The sequence below is a fragment of the Camelus ferus genome, chromosome 1, assembly GCF_009834535.1.
Source record: "Camelus ferus isolate YT-003-E chromosome 1, BCGSAC_Cfer_1.0, whole genome shotgun sequence".
NCBI lineage: Eukaryota > Metazoa > Chordata > Mammalia > Artiodactyla > Camelidae > Camelus > Camelus ferus.
Genome location: NC_045696.1, coordinates 62,594,029 through 62,617,170, shown reverse-complemented (window position 1 = coordinate 62,617,170; position 23,142 = coordinate 62,594,029). Strand labels below are relative to the sequence as shown.

Sequence of the window (23,142 nt, the reverse complement as noted above, 5' to 3'; positions counted from 1 at the left end):
TACAAACTTATTGCTACAGTTGCTGTTAATAGTGCAATAAGTTTTGTCAGCTTGTAAAAAGCGAGATTTTTTGAGGCAATAGATGTCATACCAAACACTAAGAGAATTAGAAAAAAATTGGGGGAAGGAGGTAAAGATCTAGTAAAAAGGTCTAAAAGCATAACCCAAGATTTTCAATAAAAATTTTTAATGCTTTTAATATTTAGTCAGTGTAAAAAGCAAGTTATTAAAATATCTATATAGTTTTCATTTAGCCCTGGAAATTTTCTCATGACCTGAATCAACCACTCTACTTAAAAAAGAAAAAAACAAAAAACCAGTAAGAGAATCTTAATAGGTTGTGGCTAAGAGTAAAATCTAACTCATATTATTGTTACTAAAACAATAAAAATAAAGGTTGATATGCTGGAACAACTGGTAAAGACAATCCAATTACACCCATGATTTGATGAAAGCTTACTCCCACATTAAAAGACAAACTACAATCTATTCCCATTTTTAGCCATTCTAAAAGATATAAAATAAACTGAGAAGAGACCAACATTAAATATCAATTAACAAACCATACAAAATATTTAAAGTTTTTCTTATTCTTAGATGTTGAATTAAAATATTGAAAATATTTATTGTAAACATTATAAACATTTAAAAAATACTATGAACTGGAGAGTCTGGAATTTACTTTCCAAGAAAGTGTAAAGTGCAGATTATAATACAAAAATACCACACTGATTTTTACTATTCAACACCAAAAGTAACTTAAAAGGCACACATTATACATTCAAGAAGAAATAGGAAGGATCTAGCAGACGCTAATGCCAAATAGTTTACAGATAGCACCAGATGAGCATTCTTAAGTATTACAACAGTACAATGGCAATATATGGCTTCTACTATTAGCAATGCATATTTTGTATAACAAGCTGTGGGATTTTTTTTTCTTTTTGTGGTTTTCCAGTTTTTGTTTTTAAATCATCTAATACCTATTACACAAGTACATTCTAGTAGAACCATTGTACCATGCAAACAAATTATAAGATTTTTTATTCACTGAATTAAATGCTTCCTTGAAGGAAAGTGTTGGTGCTATACTAATCATTGGTTTCACTTACTGAATACATTTTAAAAGAGTTAACACAAAAGGAAGTCTCACCTTCAAATGCTCACACAAAACTTTTTGTTAACATCCAGTTTCTAACCAAACATTAATTAATGGACTATCAATATAATACCTTTCTTAGGCCTCAAAATGTGTTGTCAAAAAGCAAACATTACAATTACAATACTGAGAAATGTAATACAGTTAACACAAACTGAACTTCAATGTGATTCTTTAAATACAATTTTAATCATTTAGAATGTTTCCCAAGGCAAATATAACTTGTCTACACTAGAATACATAAACAATAACCCAGAATATGTTGCCCTGGAAAGTTCATATAAGTACATTTAACACTTTATTATAAACAGTAAACAACTAACCACTCAATATTTGTAGTACTAAGTTATATTCTTTAAATTACTTAATCACATTCTATTTCTCTTCAGAAAGTTAACCTTTCTATGTGCCTGGACAGTTCTGAGTCTTTAAAATTGGACTGCTTTATTTCCACTGACAGTTTAAGACAGTTTTTGATTTTTGGTATTCAGAATAACCACTACAACCACAGTTATGATCCAAATTTGCTGATTTTACTCTTGAAATGTACTCCTCTCAAAGACAGCAGCATATGAGACCCCACCCCCAGGTGATCAGTGTATGATCCTGCCCCTTCTGGGTTAATTGCAGCTTCCTTTTTATAACCAATTAGATCATTAATCAGTCTTCACCGGCCACATACTCTAGTAGCCAGTGGTGGTTCACTAAAGTGGTGATTTTCTACTGGCTGAGAAACTGCCACAATCAAGAGGAGTCCCAGAGCCAGAGACTGTGGGAATCACCAAATTGGTTTCCAACAATCGAGAGCAGGATGTGATATTGCACTCACCCACCCAGTCCTCCTAAGAGCTGTGGGAACCGATAAAGAGGGATACATCTTCCCTTCAGGAAATGTGTGCTCTTACATCATCTTGCAAAAAGATAGGGAGCCTCAGGTCCTTAGGGTTGTAGGCCAGAAGTTCTAAAGCGAGGGTTCCTAGAAATAGGTCCATAGTTTCCAAAATTGTATCTGAATCTTTAAAATGATAGGGCTCTTTACAATGAAAACATTGAAAATACCTGTATTTTAAAATTACCCAGAATTCTGAGGCTTTCTTTCTATTGCTAGGCATCAAAAAACGAGAGAAAAATTTACAGTGATAAGCAGAAAGCAGAAAAAGGCCTGCTGCCTGAGCAAAAACATCCGCTCTCCAAAGACTCACAAAGGAAAAGTAGCCAGAGCAATTACTGAGCCATTTCACCACGTCACCTGTATAAGTATAAAGTTGTTCTGCTTTAAATATGAGACTCTCTAAATGAATTTAAAATCTAATTATGATCAAATCAGAATCTCATTTTATTCTGCTGATACACCATTTCCAGAATTCTGATGTATTTTTAATCTTTTCTACACTAAAATTTGAGAGTGGTAGTAGAAAAGCTCGTTTTTTTATTTTTTAAATAAAGCTTTTTCTTTCAAATTTTTACTCAAATAAATGAGAAAAATCTGTTTTTGTACCGATGACTGGAAGGTATATACTCATCAACTTACACATAAAACGACAGTGAAAGACACATGTGAATGCTCCTACACAGCGGCAGAAGCCCAGGCAGTCTGGGTGGAACTAGAAGTTGCAAGAACACAGAGGACCTGTCCTTCCAAGCTTCCCAGCTCCAGAGAAAAAGTCGACCACTGACCTTCTGACTAATCTGTTGGGTGTAATTTCATCAGCAAACACCTTAAGGAAAGAGCAGCTGACCAAACATTTATGTTTAAAATTTCAGGGAAAAAAAAAATTGTTTAACTTAAAACCTGAAGTTCACTCAAAACTTGAAGTTCACTCTTATCTCCCATATCAGATCATATTCTTTGAATAATGTTCATTTTAAAGTGCTTAAACACAAAGGCCTCAAAAATGGCCTAGTAATACTATCTTTTAAGTATATCTGTTACAAAATTATAACTTATTTAAAATCTAACATTCAAGTTTAAAACAAATAGGTGAAATTCAGAATTAATACTGACACTTCACCCTTAATCAGCACTCTTACATCGTGGTACATCATGAATCAGTAGTATTGTTTGATCCATAGGATTAAAGTGGGACACCCTAGATTAGAAGTACCTAGCTGAAGTGCCTCTATTCTCAGAGTTCTTACTTGCTCCCTATTAAATTAGACCAAAAATAAGTAGTAAATACAGTCCTCTAAGAATGGTCCCATTTTTATATCAATTATATGTTAATCTGGTTAAAATAAAAGTAAATGGCTAAAGCTAGCATAAAGTACAGAAATTTCAAAACATACTTAAACAGGAAAAATAGATGATATTACAAGCTACTTTTAAAATAATATATTAATATTCATTGAAAAAATCAAATGTACTCACTGAAAACTGAACACTCTCAATTATTTTGGTCATGAATTCCTGAAATTTTTAACCAACATGTATATGAATTTAAAACAGATAAATTAGTCATTCATATACTGAAATTCATGAAACTGGAGATCTAATTATTATTCTCTTCTTTGTGAAGAATGTCTAATTAGGATGTGTTCATCAAGAAAGAAATCTTATCAGCAACATTTCTTGCTTTTCTTGACATCTCAACTCAAAGATAAAAATTACTCAAAATGAGGCTTGAGCTGATCCTGAGTTGAGATTTCTCTAATAAAAATAAGTTTATGTTGCCATCAAGTTCACAAAATATTGTTCTAAATACTTCTGTTTATCCAACAGATAGTGTACAATTGCTTGGGGCAAAGCTACAAGATAAAATGAGACCTTTTCCCTGTACGTTTTAAACTAACTCCACTCTGATCGTGGGCTTCTTAACTTACTGGTAAATTTTATTTTTAAACCTTCAATTCATTTTTAGATCAAATACAGAACTCTTAATCCAATAAGCTTTTTCTAGGTATTTTCCATACTGACATTTATATGCCAACACAAAGTGATTTGGTTTTTTCCCTGAACACAATTTATAGAAATTCCCTGAATAACAAAAAGAAAATAATTTTGTTATATTCACTTGACAGCCAAAAAGAAAATGACTGTTGTGCTGCTGTAAGGATATAAAGATGCGTTGCCATTCCGTTCACTTCACTGGAATGTATATGGAAGACATCTGTACAGCAGATAAAGAAGTCAGCAGCCAGAGTTAAATACAGCAAGTAAATGCGTACTGTAATAGGAATAGTTATGGATTTTTAAAGGCTCGGGAGTGAGCCACTCCCAAGAATTCAGGAAGTACAGTACATACGTAACAACTCACAATTTACAAGTAATTTATAAAAACTCTATAGTATTAAGTTAGTTTGCTAAAGAACTATGAATCTTCCAACTGTAAACTGATAAATTCCTGGATGCATTTCTTATACTGCATTTCAGTATGGTTATTGGTAGAATATTGACCTGGCTGTCCATAAAGTCCTTCTGATTCCCGCATCTCTTCATTCATTCTTGCTAAACGTAACCTAAAATTAAATAAAAGGATTTTTTAAATGAAGTTGTACAATATAAAGATTCATAAGCTAAAGAATTATATAAGGAGCTAAGACATGTACTAATATAATTTTTTCTTTTACTGCTGAAACAAAAGGGTTTTTAGTTTATCAGACCTAGCAATCTGAGATATAAAAATAACCATATTTTAGTTTATACAATTCTCATGAAAGAAGACAATAAAAGATTTCTAACAAGAGCATTTCAGCTCTGTTTAAGCAGGTTCCTTGCAGCACCTCCAGGAGCTTACTTCTTCCAGACTCCAGAGAATTCCTGGCTTCTAAAGCAACCTGTCAAACTTTAACTGCCAACTGCTAAAATAATTGCTTCTGTAGTATGGAAGCAATAGCCTGTCATAAGTTCATTCTGGTTCACTCTGAGGTATAGCAGTTTCAGACATATAAATAGTATGTATTCTCTATATATACTGGGAATATATTTGACACACAGACATTAAAACAAATGGCCATTAAGTTATTAAGATTTTCCCATGGTTACCATGTTGATTGTACGTTCTTTTCAGGATTATTTATCTCGGCAGCAGGAAGAAATGTAGCACTGGATTAAGAAAACAAGAGTTTCCTCTCAAATGTTGCTTTTGGTGACCCTCTCCTACTCTGTACTTCTTACCTGTCCTCAGGCCACCAAATACTCACTGCCTTCCCAGACTTCTATCACCCTCTTCCAAGATGCTCTCTCTGGCTATTACAGCGTCTGATAGAGGTTTTTCCTATCTTCAAAGTACCACAATTCCCTTCCATTTCCTTTCTCAACCACTGTGTAAATTAATAATAGCAAAAGAAGTCTCCCTTTGGTATTTGGACTTTTCAGAGAGGATGGGTATTTCAAAATTTTTTTTCAAAAAAAACTTTTAAGTGAAACTTAAGTCCTCATACAAAACAAAATGAGAAAATTTAGATAATGTGGGACCAGATATTTCTAAGGAAGAGAGGCCATTACTATAAGAATTGCTTGGGAAGCTGCAGCCAGGGTTCATTTCTCTATACCATTCCTATCTTTTCTTTAACAACTTATTTTTTCTAGTTGTAAATCTATAATGATTTAACGGTTCTAAGGTTTTCTACAATAGCCTCCACAATAACAAAAACCCCTCCAGCGAGGAAAAGAAGCTGAGTACAGAGAAAATACGTTTTGCTGTTTTGTTTTGCTTTGTTTTGTTTTTAACTTTTCAGGGGTCAGAGAGGGGTGACATGTGTCAAGTGAAGAATTCTCAGTGGGAGCTCAGGAGTTCAAGACAGTCAAGGGAGTTTCTCTTTGTAAATGACTGACATTCAGCAGTGTGGATGGAACTGTCTCTACTCGTACAACAGAGGATCAACAACCCTGGGTTTCACTCAGCCCAGAACAGAATGAATAAGTGATCCATACAACATATGTTTGAGATTTCCTAAGTAACAATGAAGTGTAGGCAACAATCACATTCCTAGATTCCAAGTATAACAAACAACTTTGATCTAAGATGAAAATCAAATTAAGACCTCAAGATTCTTTCTTTAATAGATCATATTAAATTATATCCAAACATCCAAAAACAAGTATTTTTATCTCAAAATAGAGTACTCATGTGACTAATTCTTTGGAAAAAAAAAAAAAAAAAGCACAAACAGGTCCCTAAATACCACTGCCCAAAGGCAATGCAACTGCAAAAGTTACTAACATCAACGCAGTTGGCTTCCCTGTTTACAATCCTCTAATTCTTGAGGTAGTAGTATAATTGCCTGTTACTGTACCAACCCAACCCAACTTCCACCCCAGTATTGTACTAAGAGTTAAAGATTCCATTTTAGAAAAGTCAATGGTTTTCTGTTCCTACTGGTCAGGCAGTATAAGAGAAGTAGCTAAGCACATGGGTTACTGAGCCAGAATTCTTGGGTTCAAATCCCAGCTCCACCACTTACTAGTTTCTCAAATTATCTGTAGTTGGCTTCCTTGTAAAATGAGGCCAATAATAATAAACCTTTATAGAGTTGAGGTGAGAACCAAATAAGTTCATGTATGTAAAGTGCTTAATATATTTAATGTAGTTAGAGAAGCACACAGCCCATAGTAAATAACCAAGTTTAAATTTCAGGTCTACACATGAAACTCTATGTTAAAACCATATACAAGTAATATATTTTATGAGAAATAATCAGATGGAAAAAAAAACACTTACAAAGTCACTATATCAGCATTGGCTGCTTCCACAGCTATACTCAAAGGGTCTTTCCCTTCTTCATCAGTGGCATGTTGATTGGCACCTCGTTTTAGGAATAAACACACCTGCCTGTTTAAGGAAACAGCATTTTTGAGATATTGTCAATAAGGAAAAAAAAAGTTGGTATTCACCTTAAAAAAAAAACTACTTAAGTAACATTTTCATTAGGAAATTCTTGACTGATTTGACAAAGATTTACTGAATATTGACTCTAATAATAAAAATTTATCATGATCAGCATTTTATAAATCTCAAGGTATTTTCATATTTAACCTGTAATATATAACACAGTGGGATGTATAAATTATGGTCTCTATCATCAAAGAATATCATAAAAAGATGTACAGAGATAGGTATAAGCTTAAATAAAACAAAAATCACTCAAGGCCATTATCTGGGAAAGAAGGAAGCCAAGGCAATGTTATCATAATATGTTAATGATAATTACAATAGCAATAAAGTGGGCAAAAATCTTGCCACTGTATTCCACAAATATTAATAACAAAGAAATTGACAAAAATGAAAAAATGAAGGCATAAATTAAGAGGCTGTGAAGTAAAATGGGGAATAACTATGATTGTTTAAGAAGAAAATACAAAGGATGAGTTAAATAGAACCACTTTTAAGGTAAAGTTATTGAGCTGAATCTCTTTGCTAATAAAGCAAAAGAAAACAGCCTATGATAAAAATAGAAGATACTATAAATAAACTGAAAAAAGGACAGCTTCTTGCTTGTCCAGGTAATAAGTCTTGGAGATCCTGAGATGTTTTATTGAGAAACAATCATCTATGACACAAACTTTTCACATAAGGCCAACATTTTTACTTTATTTGTATTCTCTAGTAGAAAGCCTATTTTTATTGTTTTATTTTTCTGTGAATCTAAATATTGCTTCAGAAGCCACAGCATCAATAGCACAGAATAAGAATTTACTTTAGAATCTGACTTTAACTACCCTGTGGAAAAACTAAAATTTACAAAGTTACAAAATTCTCCCAAAATGTGTGTGCTATGTACATAATGTATGTGTGTATATCCATAAATGCATGCGGGCATGCACACACACACACACAGACTTACGTTGTCTCATAAAATCGCAACAATTTCAGTAACAGTTTTAAATACTGAAACAGATCTATATAAATATTAGTAAAATTGAAAGTAAGTTTTGTAATTTTCTTGTCTGAAAAGTAACAGTATCTTTTTCATGAATGAAATTTTTAAAATTTCAAGTTCCATCATGACAATATAAGTCAGAGGAAAGTATCACTTTACAAACTCTACCTAAAATTCTTAACCTGAGAAAAAGCAAAACATTATTTTAAAATATTTTTTTTCAAACAAAATACACTCAAATATGTAGCACTATAGTTTACCCCGTGTGCCCTAAGACGGTGGCATGGTGCAGTGGTCCCCGCCCTTGCACATCTCTTTGATTCACATTAGCACCATTCTGAAGGAGAAACTCGCATGTCACCAAAGAGCCCTTAGAGGAAAAAAGAAAATAAAATGTACAAAAAGCAAACAACAATATATTTCTATTAAAAATAGAGTATTTACTTTACTCAAAAGCCTTTTTAATACATTCTCCTCAAAAGAAAAAAATGTTCTCCTAGCAAAAGCAAAGAAATGATAAATTATGTTATTTTCTTCCCAAGAACTACTTCTAACTGGGGTTCAATGTGCACTCTGTGACCTAGCAAAACACACTACTTTCATTACTAGAATTCTCTTCCATTAAGAAAAAAATTGAGCTTACACAAAGCAATATTCAGAAACCACTACTAGCTGCTGCTTCTATTTTCCAACCCATCTCTTAAAGCAAAAGATAATGCTAAAGCTATGTTCAGAATAAATTTTATTTTTTTATGTTTTACTGAAAACCTCAATTTACAAATTCATACCCCTAATACAGCCTGGATAAGCGGTGTTCCTTTATTTTCCTCAGGAATTTGCCCAGTTCACGTCTGCACCATGAGCCAAAGCCTCAGCCATTTTAGGAAGATTCTTCTCATAGGAAGCCCTGTAAAGCTGGAGTCCTGGATTAAGATGTTTAGAGTCGAGAAACATAGAAGAATCTTGCCTTTCTCCTTCTGAAAAGCAAACACAAATACGTCAAGAAAAATGAGCTCTTGGCAGGGATGGAAAAAAATGAGAAGTTACTGTTTCACAGGTACAGAATTTCAGTTTTGTAAGATGAAGAATTCTGGGGATGGACGATGGTGATGGCAGTGCAACAGTGTAAACAGACTTAATGTCACTGAACTGTACACCTGAAAATGGTTAAGATGATAAATTTTATGTTATATGTATCTTACCACAACTTTTAAAAACATAAACTCTGACTTGTATTACAATGTGAAAGCTATGACATAAGAAACCACTAATTTAACAAATGAGCTAATGGGAGATATTCACAAAGGTATCTTATTTCCGATAGACTAGTCACTCTCCAAACAGTTAACCTTCTTCTCTTATAAAGACTGATTGGTATACCAGGCCTTTGTGGTCTTGCCAGTATAGAATGAGTAGGTAAATTACTCTGTATTAGATTAAAATTAGGTATGTTCCTAAAAGCCTTAAAGTCTTAAAGACTCAGAAGAGGCAGTAAGAATCACTAAAGAATTTTACTACTAGACCAAACCTTACTTTATTCCTAGGATGGCCCGATACCATCACAATTTGCAGCACAAGCAGTTCAAATAATTTAAAGAATGCTTACTACCCTGAGTATTTGCAAGACCAAAACCACTGAAATCATAAAGGAGAGAATATAGGAGGAAAGCACAGGTCAGAAGGAAAACCTAATGGTGGGGCAGGGGCTGGGGTGTGGGGGGGATTTGCTGATCTCCTTCTCCTGAAAGACAGCCAAACAAACAAGATAATGGCAATAAGATCTACAGTTCATGTGGATTAAAAAGTATCCTAACTATTGACAAGTTACTTGTAGCACATATTATGAGACTTAGAAGAATGCACAGCTAGGAGAGAACTTCCAAATAAGAAAAGAAATAGCTGCTTTCTCACTTGGCAGTATTAATTGGCCCTTAGGACCTTCTAAAAGACTAACCATTTCCTTAGATACTACGTAATCAAACCTGGAATTTACCACACGCATTTTTCAGCAAACAATACCAATTAACACTGGATTTCACCAAAACTCACCAGGCTCATATAAACTATTGGCTGACACTGTGGAGGGTAAAGATTCTCTTCCATCATCAGAGCTCTGCTGGATTCCACTGTCATTACTTCTGACTGTTTTAAAGAAAAATTAGCTAGTGATTAAAGTTCACACATTGAGAAAACAGTCTCCCACAAACAATGAGGTTTTAAAATGAGCTCTGATACATCTACATAAACTCAGCCACCACCAGTGAATAAATTTAGCACAACTGTAATCCTTTGGAACATTTTGCTTATTGAAATATGAATCAATCACAAAGCCTGAAAATAAACTTATTTTCAGAGTTGTAACATATCTCTACCCCATGAGTGTCAGGGACAGTAAAGAGCTGAATTTACTATATGACTGTTAGTAATGTGTAATTCTGAGACAATGGGTAACATCTAGAGAAATGGCCACACCGCACAATGACCACCGGCACAGACTTGGGATGCTCCACAAGAGTAGTACTTACTACTACGTAGTTTTGAAGAAGTATCAAAGTAGGAGAAGAGTGAATCTAGCTCATCAGGACAGAAGAGAGACTCCCGCCTGGCCTCGTCGCTATTTACAGCAACCACTGAGGACATGCAAGTTAGCAAAGCACAAAGCAGGCCGTAAGAAGGGAAAAGGGCAGGAAAAACATTACTGGGAAAAATTTAGGAGGAAAAAATAGGAAGGATATTAGGTGGTTAATCAGATATTTAGGGCTTTTTGCATGAAAGATTTGTAACTCCCATCTCCCCTTGCATTCTGAGCAGTTCTGTTCCTTAGAATATACACACTACAATTGACCCTTGAACAACACAAGTTTAAACTAGGTAGGTCCACCTATAGTCGGATTTTTTCAGTAGTAAATATTACAAAACCACGTGATCCAGGGTTGGCTTAATCCATGGGTGCAGAACTGAGGATACAGAGAAACTGCCGAGCAGATGTGGAGGAACTGACTACAAATTATATGTGGAGTTTTGACTGAGCAGAGAGTTGGCGCCCTAATCCCCGAGTTGTTCAAGGGTCAACTGTATCTAGAAATATGAATTACCAAGACATTATTTAAATTTAACTGCTTTAAAGATAACTGTTTCCTTAGGGTATATAGAAGGAAATAGGTTCTTAACATTTAAAAAATCTGTAACAGGTACTAATTCAGAGATTAAGAAAGTGACTTCAGCTCAAGAACATATTTATATAGACAAACCAACTGTAATACCTGAACTTTGGGGAAATGCTCTGACTTGTTCACTTGGTCCAAGTTTAGAAATGCTCAATCTCTTTTCTTCATAACTTTTGGAGTCAATCTTTTTTCCCTGCTCAGGAGGTGATGATGATATAGAATATTTATCCACAAATTTCCTCTCCACATATTTTGCTCTGATATACGCCTCTTTCTCCTGTCTGATTGGTATACATAAAAATGTCATGATGTTCTGCTTAATCTCTTAGCATGGCTAATACTAAAAAGAAGCCATTACATATTGAATATTGCAAAGGAAGTCACTAAATGTAATACTAGTTAAAGCTGAAATTGTAATATTATGCAACATGTTTTCCTTCCAAATATTTAATGAACTATGATTTCATGTTTAAGTGAAATACAAATAAACTAACTGAAGAATCCTAAGTATTAACATGGCACTCTCATATTCTCTTAATTTCTATGCTCACTCATTTCTATTCATATTCCCTTGTGCTTTTTACAGAATGAAAAACATTACCAAGAAACTACTCAAGTTCATAGAAATCAACTTTAATTCCATTTTTACTCCAATAAATGTCACATACTGAACTATCACTATTCATAACCATTATTTTTTGTAAGACAATATTTTAAAACAGCATACATAGCATTTCTAACTTAAGGGGGACCAAAAAAGGTATCACATTTTAAACTTCTGTTTTATGATACAATCATAAAATCCCAAGTTTGTTCTGTACCTTTTCTTACTTACATTCTTTTAAAAAAGCTTAGGTCTTTGGCTAACAAAGGATAACTCAAGGTCTAAAATAACTCAAACAGCCACGCTTTAGCCAAAAAAATAAGAATCTGATTTAAGTGGTGTTGGTTTAGAAAGCAATGACTTTTAAAAAGTATTAATTATACATAAAGATATAGTCAAACATAGGATTACAGCAGGTAAAATTTTAATACCTAATATAAAAAAGCATAAATTCTAAAAACAACAACAATAAAAACTAATTGTCTACCTTTGAAGACACTCTTAGCCACTTCGTTCAATAAGTCTCCATACATAGAATTGAAAGTAAAATTTCAAACAGAGCAATTAAGTGTTAAGTGCTCTCTCCTACCAGAAGCTACCCTTTTCACCTTTAACTCTTCAATATAATAATGTCATGTATGAAACATGTGATTAACAAATATTTGCTGAACTAAGTCAAACAATGTGAAATTATTCATTGTAAGTAATAAAAACTTGATCCTTAGAAACATTATCTCTTTAAGGGCCTGCCAATAACAGAACTTTGTTCTACTTCAACTGCTAAGAGTTTTTACATCCCTATATAGAGCCTTAATTTTTAAGATTCTCTCTTATCTGAAAACTATAACTAAGTTTATGATTAATAAAAAAAATGATTATCTAATTAATATACCCAAGAAAGAGACAGCCACATTTTAACAGGTAGTAATGATCTCTTGTGAACAGTCTGTCTCAATGTTACATACCAATTATAGTGAAATAAAATCACAGCTATATTCCTGATTGGGGGAGAGGGGAAGGTAACACATTAACACAACTGAAATTAGTACCTTTGTCCTGGTTGTGGTTTCTTTATTCCCATTTTTTCCACATTAGCTTCATAAACTCTATTTATGACATCATTCCCCAACTCACACATAAGCTGTTTGGCAGAAAAACAGAAAATAAGTTATAAATTCCTAAAAGTAATATAAGTCCTTAAGCAAGCACAGCTACTTAATTCTTTTTGCATGTTCTGCTAATGCTCATTCCACAAAGATGTTTAAAGTTAAAACAAAATGAGACAAAAATTGCAAGCAATATCACCATTTTGCCATTCTACTAGAGCATCTTCCTAGAAGATTATCACTCCTCAAGAAAGGGTTTCTCAGGGGGACGGTATAGCTCAAGTGGTACAGTACATCTTTATCATGCATGAGGTCCTAGGTTCAATCCCTAGCACCTCTTTGAAAAATAAAAATAAATAAATAAACCTAATTACCTCCCCCACTAAAAAAATTTTAAAAATTAAAAAAAAAATTTTTAAATGGTTTCTCTTCACCCATCTTTTACCAGATTTCTATCTCTCCATTATAGCTGGCACAAGGCTACATGTTATTCGCAACGTCTGCTAAAAAAGAAGGCTAGGTCCAGACAGGTTCAGTTTTAAACAGCTGAGAACTGTAATAAACTATTTTCTCCTACTACTTTATTTACAAGTATTTCAAATTTTTTTTTAAGTTTCGATTTTTTTAATGTATCAGACACTTGTATTTCAACTATTTTTCTAAATTGAATCCACTGAGTTCATATCTACACAAAGCTGGTGCAGAAATTAAATTTCTAACCCTCAACCCCCACTTTCTTCTCCTTTGAATTCATAACAATTTATAGAACTTATCTAAATAGGGGTCTACCACAGGATGCAATTTATCACCTTCATTTAGATATTTACACAAAAATGCCCAAAATCAAAAGTTTTTATTTTACATAATTGACAGGATTATCAGTTTATCTATGGATTGGAATAAAAATACAAGCACATTACAAACACAATTTTCAGACAGAAATAAATGCAAAATATAGCACAACATTCAAACTAATTTTTTTTTTGCAATATGGTAAACTAAATGGTGGGAATTTAAAGGAGTATACTGTTAACCATTATGAATTTCATAAATCTTATTAAAAAATCTCTGTGATCTAAAATTATGTATGACATTTTCATAGATACGAATCCTTACACAGGGGAAAAGGATGTCTTGGTCTGATGACTACTATCACTGACAAATGTAAAGTTGCAAGTGGGCCTATGCTGAAAAAATGCAATCATAACAATATGCTATACCAACCCATTGTGGAGCTCACTATAGCAGTATCTCATATTTTAACAAGAATTTATATAATTATAAAAGATTAAAATTAAGGCAAAAATGTAAGATACTTTTTGAGAAAACACAAAAATATAAGTATGCTGGTTTCCTTAAAAAGTGAGCTGACATGGATTAAGCTCCATAAGCTTAGCAATCTAAAAAAGACCAATATGAAAACACCAGATTTGCCAAATATATAGTGTCAGATATATTCCAACACAATTTGATTCGTTATTAACACTGAGAAACTCATACATTTGTAAACCAAGATTCTAAAATCTTGATTTTTATGAGAAAACATAAAATATTTTAAAGCAAATATTTATTTTACCTTTAAAAGTTCAGGCTCCCAGGTATCTAAAGTTAAAGAGCGTACTTTTGAAAAATGAACTCCAAGACTCCTAAGTGGGAAAAAAAAGACTGTATTAATATATAAAACTATCAAGTCTCTACTCCATTTGCATATTATGCAAATTATTTTCCTCTTTTAATGTGACACAGCCTCTAATGTAGCCCTCAACACGTTAATAATAGGGACAGATTTTCTGGTTAATAATGAATGATGAATCAAAGTACTCAAAAGCACTTCATAAACCAGAATTTTATCCACTTTACAAAGGTACAAAGACACAAACTAGCAGTCAAATTAGGCAAGTGGGAAAGGTCCTCTAACCAGTGGGACACAATAATTTACAATGTGTGTTTATCCAAAAGAAGTCTCTCACCCTGGGCAGGCCTACCCACCGGTGAATCCCAGAGCACTCGATACACAAGGTGATTCCCAGGTTGATGCTGGCCCACCGCGGGTCTGCCAGACCACAGTCACAGCAGCTGGCATTGCCAGGGATACACTGGACTCGCTGCAATGCACTTTCTCCTTTCAATAATTTATCCTTTGACTCATTTCCAGAATCCAGGCTTCCTGTGGATGGAGATGATTTCTTATCCAGCTTCTAAAAGAATTAAGAATTATTTTTTTAAAAAAGATTGCAATATACTAGTAATTCTATGTTGCACACTACATGCTCCAAACAAAAACTTCCAATCCATACATTGAAGTCCTACTTTGAGCCTAAACCAGGCTGTTCCACGCATAATTACATAATTACAGAGTGAATCAACAATAGAATGCACAATGTCTAAAATCTTACGGGCTATTAGGACGCCAGAAGAAAAGCAAAAGGTGGTAGATAAGCCAAAAGCTAATTTTTTTAAGTGCACAGCAATGTCTATATCAATAATGACCAAATACAAAGATGTAGTTTGGGGATCCTAGGCAATTAAAGATATGGCCTAAAAAACCTTCTGGTTTAAAAACATTTCAACCTTAACAAGCCAGTATTTTAGCACAGAATCAACAGAAATACAATCTGGTGCTTGTCTGGCCCTTCCCGAAAACTCAACCTAATAGCTGTTAGGTGGGGCTCAGCAAAGAAAGTGTGGGGATATGGTATTCCAGAGAGGACTGAGCTGGGTGAGGAGCATATCCTCAAATGAGAGCAACCTCGTGGAGGTTGTTGCATCCCAAGCAGGGTAAGGAGGGTATCTGCACAAGAAGACAGCCCAACAAGAGAAGTGAGAGCCTGAGGATGCAAACGAAGGTATCAGGTGGGAGTGCCACCTAGTGTGAGGTGTCAGAGCCTGGGAGTGGAAAATGGCAACAGAGAAAGGATGTTGGTCACATACAGGGGACTGGACATATAAGTAAACCCACTAAAAATAAATGGGAGCCAGATTTCTCACTGCAGAGAAAGGAGTTACTTAAATGGAAAAGGAGAGAATTAGAACAAACCTCAATTGTATTAGATTGGGACTGGAGATACAAAGAGGCACAATAATGGTTTCAATAAAAATAGATATATTAAGAAATACGGATGTAAACGTGTATATATACACATGCATATTCCCTTATTTTGGTTCCTAAAAATCATTCTCCACCAAAAACAACAAGGGCTCACTGAAGAAACTGCTGATTTCAAGGCTGGTGCAGAGAAAGTACAAGAAGATGAACTCAGAACATCTCGCCATACTAGAAAGTAAGGAAGAACTCAAAGATTGTTGAGAACATATCAAAAGGATACAGAAGCTGGGGCTCCTCTGGCCAAACTTGGACAATTTGAGCAACAAATAATGATAGTAATGAATTCTAATAAATTGAATAAAATAGAGGCCTATACTGATATAATTAAAACTTTAAAATTTAAAGCTTGATCAGGAACAGAATATTTACACAGTCTCAAAGTACCTCCAAGCGTACATAAAATACTATTTCAAAGATAGCTTTACAGTAGAGAAGTCCAGCAGACACCACCTTATCAAGTGATCAAAGTGAAGATCACTAATAATGGGACAAATCAAAGTCATGTGCCACCTGAGAAGATGCAGTAAGAACACCACATCATTTATATAATACTCCTGCCAAAGACACATAACGTTGTGAGAAAACATCAAACAAACCCAGAATGAGGGACATTCTACAAAAGTTTGTAACCTTTAAAGCAATCAAGGTCAAGAAGGTCAAAGTAAGACTGAGGGACTATTCCTGACTGAAGGAAACTGAAGAGTCATGACAACTAAAAGTGACCTGTGCTCCTTTTTTTTTTTTTTTTTTTTTTTGGCTTGGGGGAGGTAGTTAGGTTTATTTATTTTTATTTATTTAAATGAAGTCACTGGGGATTGAACCCAGGACCTTGCACATGCTAAGCATGCACTCTACCACTGATCTAATAAACAGTCTCCCCTGGACTAGATCTTTTTGCTGTAAAGAACATTACTGGGATGACTGTCAAAACAATGATATTTGAGAATTAAATGGTGTGATTTATCAATGCTTGTTTCTTTATTTTGATGACTATACTATGACTAAACAGCAGAATGTTCCAGTTGTGGGAAGCACTCACTAAATAATGGTGATGGAGCAGACATTAGCAACTTACTCTGAAACGGTTCAAGGAAAAAATTATTTGTACTATACTTAAAACTTTTGTGTAAGTTTGAGATTATTTTAAAAATTTTAAAAAAGAAATACAATCTGCTTTACTAGAATATGTTTGATAATGTAAATTACCTCATAGGCAATTATTATATAGGAAAAGGATATCAATACAATACAGAAAACATGTTGGTTCTTTCCCAGTTTTTCCTCTGTAAGCTAATGTTTCTGCACCAAAGCTGAAAGCAAAGCAAACTAACACAGCAGAACTCAGCTGGCCCCCTCAAGGAACACCGGACTGAACATGATACCTATCCATCCCCTCATTCTTCTTGGCTCATTTTGGCAATGTGCTCTCACTTGAAAATTTTCTTGTACTATTCTCTCTGATTTTTATGTATTTTGACTTTGTCACCAAAGCATCAACCTTTCTGTACCCTTCCATTAAGCTAGTGTCACCAGTTTTGTTTGCACCAATTTTTAAAGTTAAGTTCTATTAAACTATAGTATTTATTTATTAGGAATGTAACTATGCTACTATTTTATTGAGTGTCTAAAGTATTAGGAAAAACTTACATGGGTTTTAGGTTGGCCCTATCCCTATTTTTCCTATAATCTCTACTATTTCCAGTGTATGATTTTGCATAACACAAGTATTTCAACACCACCACTAGCTTCTTCATCAAGATGATTTGAATACACACCTAAATTTGTTCCCTCTCAAAACTCCACTAAAAACAAGACAATTTTTTCAAGGAATTACCTACAGCCCTTATAAGGAAATCTGTGATAATTTGAACGTGAAAAAGAGTAATTACTGCAGTTGTGACCCATTGTATTTACAAAAATCCTTAAGTTTATGATGATAGCCCCCCCAAAAATTTCTGTCCCCACATAAGGTAGCTAATAAGTTAACCAAATATGGTAATTAAAAGCAAAAACTTAAGCATTTTATTACAGAAACTAAATAGCTCTAGTTGATGAAGAAAAGCTGTATTTTACATAAGAATGCAAGTTAATAAATGCGGACAGGATGACAAAATTAGAAAATCATCATTCTGCAATTCCTAATGAAATTACAAATTCAATTGTAACACCATTAGATGAATGGTTGATGGGGGCATAGATCTTACAGGGTCAAAGTAACACAAAGTAAGTTAGATTTGTTACACAAAGTAACCAAGTAGACTGGGAACAAGAAAGGAAATGTAACATGACAATGGAGGGATCATACTGCCATCTCCCTAATCCAACGTGTCCACTTCATTTTCATACAGAAGCCTGATCTTATTGTTAGCAATGGTTAGATAACCAAATATTGGATGTCTCCTGTTACAACATGCAGTATACACATCATCTCTGTTGTAATCGTATGAGAAGGAATTCTATAGGAACAGCTAGCCTAATCTTTTCAGCTAGTCATTGTCAAGAAAAAGAGGGACTGTTTTAGGCTGAAAGAAAAGGGACATAAGACCAGATGCAATGCCTAGTCATAGATAAGATCTTACTTTGTACAATAAGCTGTAAACATTTTTAGGACAAGCAGGGACATGTGAATATAGACTAGGTGAAAGATGCTTAAGAAATTACTGTTAAGTGTGAAATGACATGATGATATCTGTAAGTTCCTTTAGAAAACTTCAGCTTTTTTAATTAAAAAAATAAAGACATTTATCCACAAGAATAGGGAGAACCGGAAAGAAAATAAGAGCAACAAAATCTGGGGAGCTAAAAAATGGCTGGATGAATGGTAACCAAGTAGACCAAGGTGATATCTAAGGATAAGAAGAAAAATCTAAGAGTTCATCAACTTCATCACATAATATTCAAAGGGCTGAAGGACTTACACTGGTTAATCCTGGAAGGGAGGATGAAAGTGGGAAGAATGGTTGTTTAAGAAGCAGTTAGATCCAAGGTCTCCTCCCCAACTCTATGCCATTAGGGTACTGCTCTCTACAAAGACACAAATGACTAGAGGTATAGTCTCTGGGAAAGTAAAACAGAAAGTGACTAGATGGGGTTCATCTGAAAGGTGGAAGGCAGAGGATTAAATGAACATATACACCCTGAATGCTGAGATTCCCAGCAATTAGCTTCCAGCAGGCCTCTCATCCCTATGCAGGAGACTGATCAATCTTCTCTGGGGAATCTTAACAGCTGAAAAGACTCCAAAAGACCCTAACTCTGGTTGTTCCTCAACAAATGGACCAGACTTCAGTGAAGCTCATAGTCAACAAAGTCCTAACTATGTTCTCAGGGCTTCCAAAGAAGTTAACCCTTCACTTGCAACCATGAGCAAATTAACAGCCAAGGAAAGCTTCTAATAAAATGGTTCTCACATTGCCTGCACACAGGTATCACCTAAAAAGCTTTTAAAAATATTGATGCCATGGCTCCTAACTCCATTCAGTTGTTCTAGGGTGGGACCTAAGCACTGAGATGTTTTAAAGCTCCCTGTGTTATCATAATGTGCAGTCAAGATTAAGAACCACAGTGAGTGGGGCATATAACTCAGTAGTAGAGTGTATGCTTAGCATGCACAGGGTCCTAGGTTCAATTCCCAGTATCTCCATTAAAATATATAAGTAAATAAACCTAATTATCCCCCCCAAAAGGGAAAAAAAAATTAAGAACTACAACTCTAACGTTATATGCATGAAAAAAGAATAGATTTATGTGTATAAACATTCAGCAAACAAAAAGGAACTCCTGTAAATTAAATATATGCTAGCAGAACTGAAACATTCAATAGAAGATTTGGAAAAGTAACTGATAAATTCTCCCTGAATGCAGAGCAAAAAACACACAAAAATAAGAAAATCCTAAGATCAGTCCAGAAATTCCAGAAAAAGAAAACAAAGAAATTGGAGAGGAGGAGTACAAAAGATCAGTAATAAGAAAGACTCCAACAGCAACTCCAGAAACTACAAAAACAATGCTGTTAAGAATTGTTATTCTTAAGAATAATTATTCCCAATCTAAAAATTCCACACTCAACCAAATTATCAAACAAACATGAGCACAGAATAAAGACATTTTCAGACATGCACAGACTCACAAATGCCTCATTTTCAGGAAGCTAGTGGAGGAAGTGGTGAATTTCATATCTCAAGACTCACTCACAGCCTCACTCAGTCTGCAGACTCACTGAGGAGCTGAACCCAGACTATGACCCAAGAGCATATTCAGCTTACCTTCCCCAGTGAGATTTCAACTAGAAGACAGTATGAGCTTTCCTTTTTTGCTTTTTATCCAGTTTCAATTTTAAATAACTTTCACATTCACTATTTTATTAGAATAATAAATATTTGGGGGAAATACTTACATCAAAACACCTTATGTCAATCTGAGACATATATTCAAATACTGTATTAAACATACATTGACATATTGAAATAAAATGATGAGTGCAGTCAAGAGAATTTGAATCTATAATTTAAAAATAAAACATATTTCCATTACAAGAAAAAAATCCTCCATAAAAAAGTATAATAATCATGCAATGTTGCAACTAAAATTTAAAACTTTTGGCAATACTTGGTATTGAAGTATTGTTTACTAACCTCTGATTCGTCACCCTTCTCTCTATAAGCAGTAGCTATACTGGTCTGAACAGCCTTAATCCATGCCTGGCGCAGCTTTTCAGAATCTGCTTGAAGCATACAACTTCTAAAAAGAAATAACATGGTTTTCTCAGACACTAAATTAACCCCCAAAATAAGACGGTTTACTTTTTTGTCCACTTTGTTATTTAATAATCTTCTAACAACAAAAAAAATTATTTCTGTTGAAAGGTTTTATTTATCTATCTTTAGGACAGAGTATCTTCATAAAGAAATCAAGGAACCAATGAAATCAATTACCTACTGAAAATGAAACACCTATTCGTGTGTATAAAAAAATTTTTAATTTACCATATAAACATAACACTAACTTTTTCCATTGAGTAGAAATATGAAATGGTAGTTATCAAAGAAAATGATTTGATATATGACTTCAGTTCATTACCATGACAGCTAAAATGTTTTCATAAGGCCACATCAATAATCTTTATAGAATTCAAATATGATACTGAGTAGAAGCTACTTTAATATCTGACTATAATATGGTATAATCACTAATTATTAAAATTTACTTTGAGAATATTTTTTCCTCTTTAGCTCAGATAATCACAAGTGAAAGACAAATCCTTCTCTATTCTGCAAAGTTCTTTAAGACAAACTATAGAAACATAAAAGCAGCTCTCAAATTCTTGAGAATCACTCACTTTGTTGGGGAAACCACCTCAAAGCAGAAGCGGCGTTCTATGTCTTCACAATGTTTCACTGTGCAGAGCCTTAGATCCTCCACCACCACAGTGGGATTATCCTACAGTAAGGAGACAAAACTCCAGTATTTATCAACCTACATTTTAAATACCACTACCAATACAAACATACTGAAAAACAGTACTTGGAATAAATGGTCTAATTTTAAAGGTTTATATTTTATCTTATTTTAGATTAGAAATAGGAGTTATCAACATAGATATACCTAATAAAGGTAATTCTGTCCTGTTAATTAGTTTATCTGCCTTTAAAACTGCTGTAAAAGGATTAAATGAAGTAGTTTCTATAAGGAGCTTCATCCAACACTTGGTAGTTAATTAGCAAGTGCTCAGTAAGTGTTAGCTTCCTGTTAATTTTTTTCCATTTTTTTTCATATCCATTTCTCTTCTGGTCCCCACTCACATATAATAAAAGCCACTTTCCTCAAAAAAAAAAAACTATTTAATAAGTCAAGTTTTACATAACTGAAAGAAAAATAAGAAGCCTATACATGCTTCTTAAAATATTTAAGAAAGTGAGAAATTTTTTATCATTTTCTAGCACTTAATAAAAATATAAACTCAAAATCAAGTTTATCAGAGTAGGGAAAAAACCACCAACTATAAGAACTTGTGTGAAATAAACCTGCTACCATAGAACCTAGCAAGTAAAATTTCACACTGTATCATCTCAAGAGTAATAAATACTTGAAACGTACAGTTGAATATATAATTCATACAGGCTAACCTGGTAAAAATCAAGTCATCAAGTAACTAATAGTTCTTTTTTTCTAGTTATCTTTAAGATTCTCAAGTCACATGCAATCTCAATATATCTTTCCATTAAATAAAAATACCTCCCCCTTAAAATAAGGTTCAAGAAAACAAATACATAAAAACAATTTAAACAAATTTTGAGGTTTCTATATAAATTACTTCAAGCTTACATTTATGTTATTTTTAACCTTTCCATATTATCACTTTTGACCCTAAGGTGATATTCTTAAAAAGCATCCTTTCTTTCAGCCTCAAAACAGTACTAGGGAATGGTAGTGTTATTCCTGTCACATAGTTGGACGAAGAAACATCTGGAGGAGAAAAAGTAATAATCTTGGGACACAGAAAAATCCACCTCAAGGCTAGAAATTAAGAATTCAGGAATCAATGCTTATACTTACTACTTATGAGTCCTCTTATACTTATTCAAACATAAAACCAATAAATGATAATTTTCCATTCATGAGTATTTATGGATTTCAGTGCTTTACCAAGAGGAACAAATAAAAAAACTTAAACTGGAGATTCAATGGATTTTCACTTAATTACTTCACAAAACACCTACCTTAAACTTTTTCTGGTAAACCAACTGATTGTTCTGTATTGAAAACCAGCGTCTAAATAAATACAAAATAGATTAAGTTCTCACAAACATAATTTATTTCAGTTGTAAGAAATGAAGTATTTGGGAAAGCACTAGAAAATCAGTTTATGGTAGTTACTTTTTGAGAAGTGCATTGTTTTGTTTTGCTTCATATAAACTGACATCAATGAGACAACTACTGAAAGTAAAAAAACAATTTAAACAATTTTAAAACCACAAAATAGGAAAATAAAATTACTACATTTTGATTCATTCTTATGTCAGAAATTTATATCCTAACAAAAGCTGTTATGCCTTATGCTATTATCAAATAATGATTATTTTAAAATAAAAATTTACCTTTTTGAGCTGCCTCAAAAATTACTAAGTTGTTCCCACAAAATAACTGCTTTTGTTATAAAGTAGAAATAAATTTATATTATA

The 23,142-nt window shown here is 33.6% G+C and overlaps 1 protein-coding gene across 1 annotated transcript in view; it reads right to left on the bottom strand.

Moving 5' to 3' along the window:
* Nucleotides 1-23,142, bottom strand: part of ACAP2 (ArfGAP with coiled-coil, ankyrin repeat and PH domains 2) — a 126,842-nt gene that overhangs the window by 5,541 nt on the left and 98,159 nt on the right. The window contains 13 exon segments of the mRNA XM_032481663.1: nt 4,554-4,615; nt 6,820-6,930; nt 8,239-8,348; nt 8,767-8,808; nt 8,810-8,955; nt 10,028-10,120; nt 11,242-11,426; nt 12,799-12,890; nt 14,432-14,501; nt 14,845-15,053; nt 20,596-20,701; nt 21,300-21,400; nt 22,681-22,732. Coding sequence (XP_032337554.1) covers nt 4,554-4,615; nt 6,820-6,930; nt 8,239-8,348; nt 8,767-8,808; nt 8,810-8,955; nt 10,028-10,120; nt 11,242-11,426; nt 12,799-12,890; nt 14,432-14,501; nt 14,845-15,053; nt 20,596-20,701; nt 21,300-21,400; nt 22,681-22,732 — 1,379 coding nt within the window.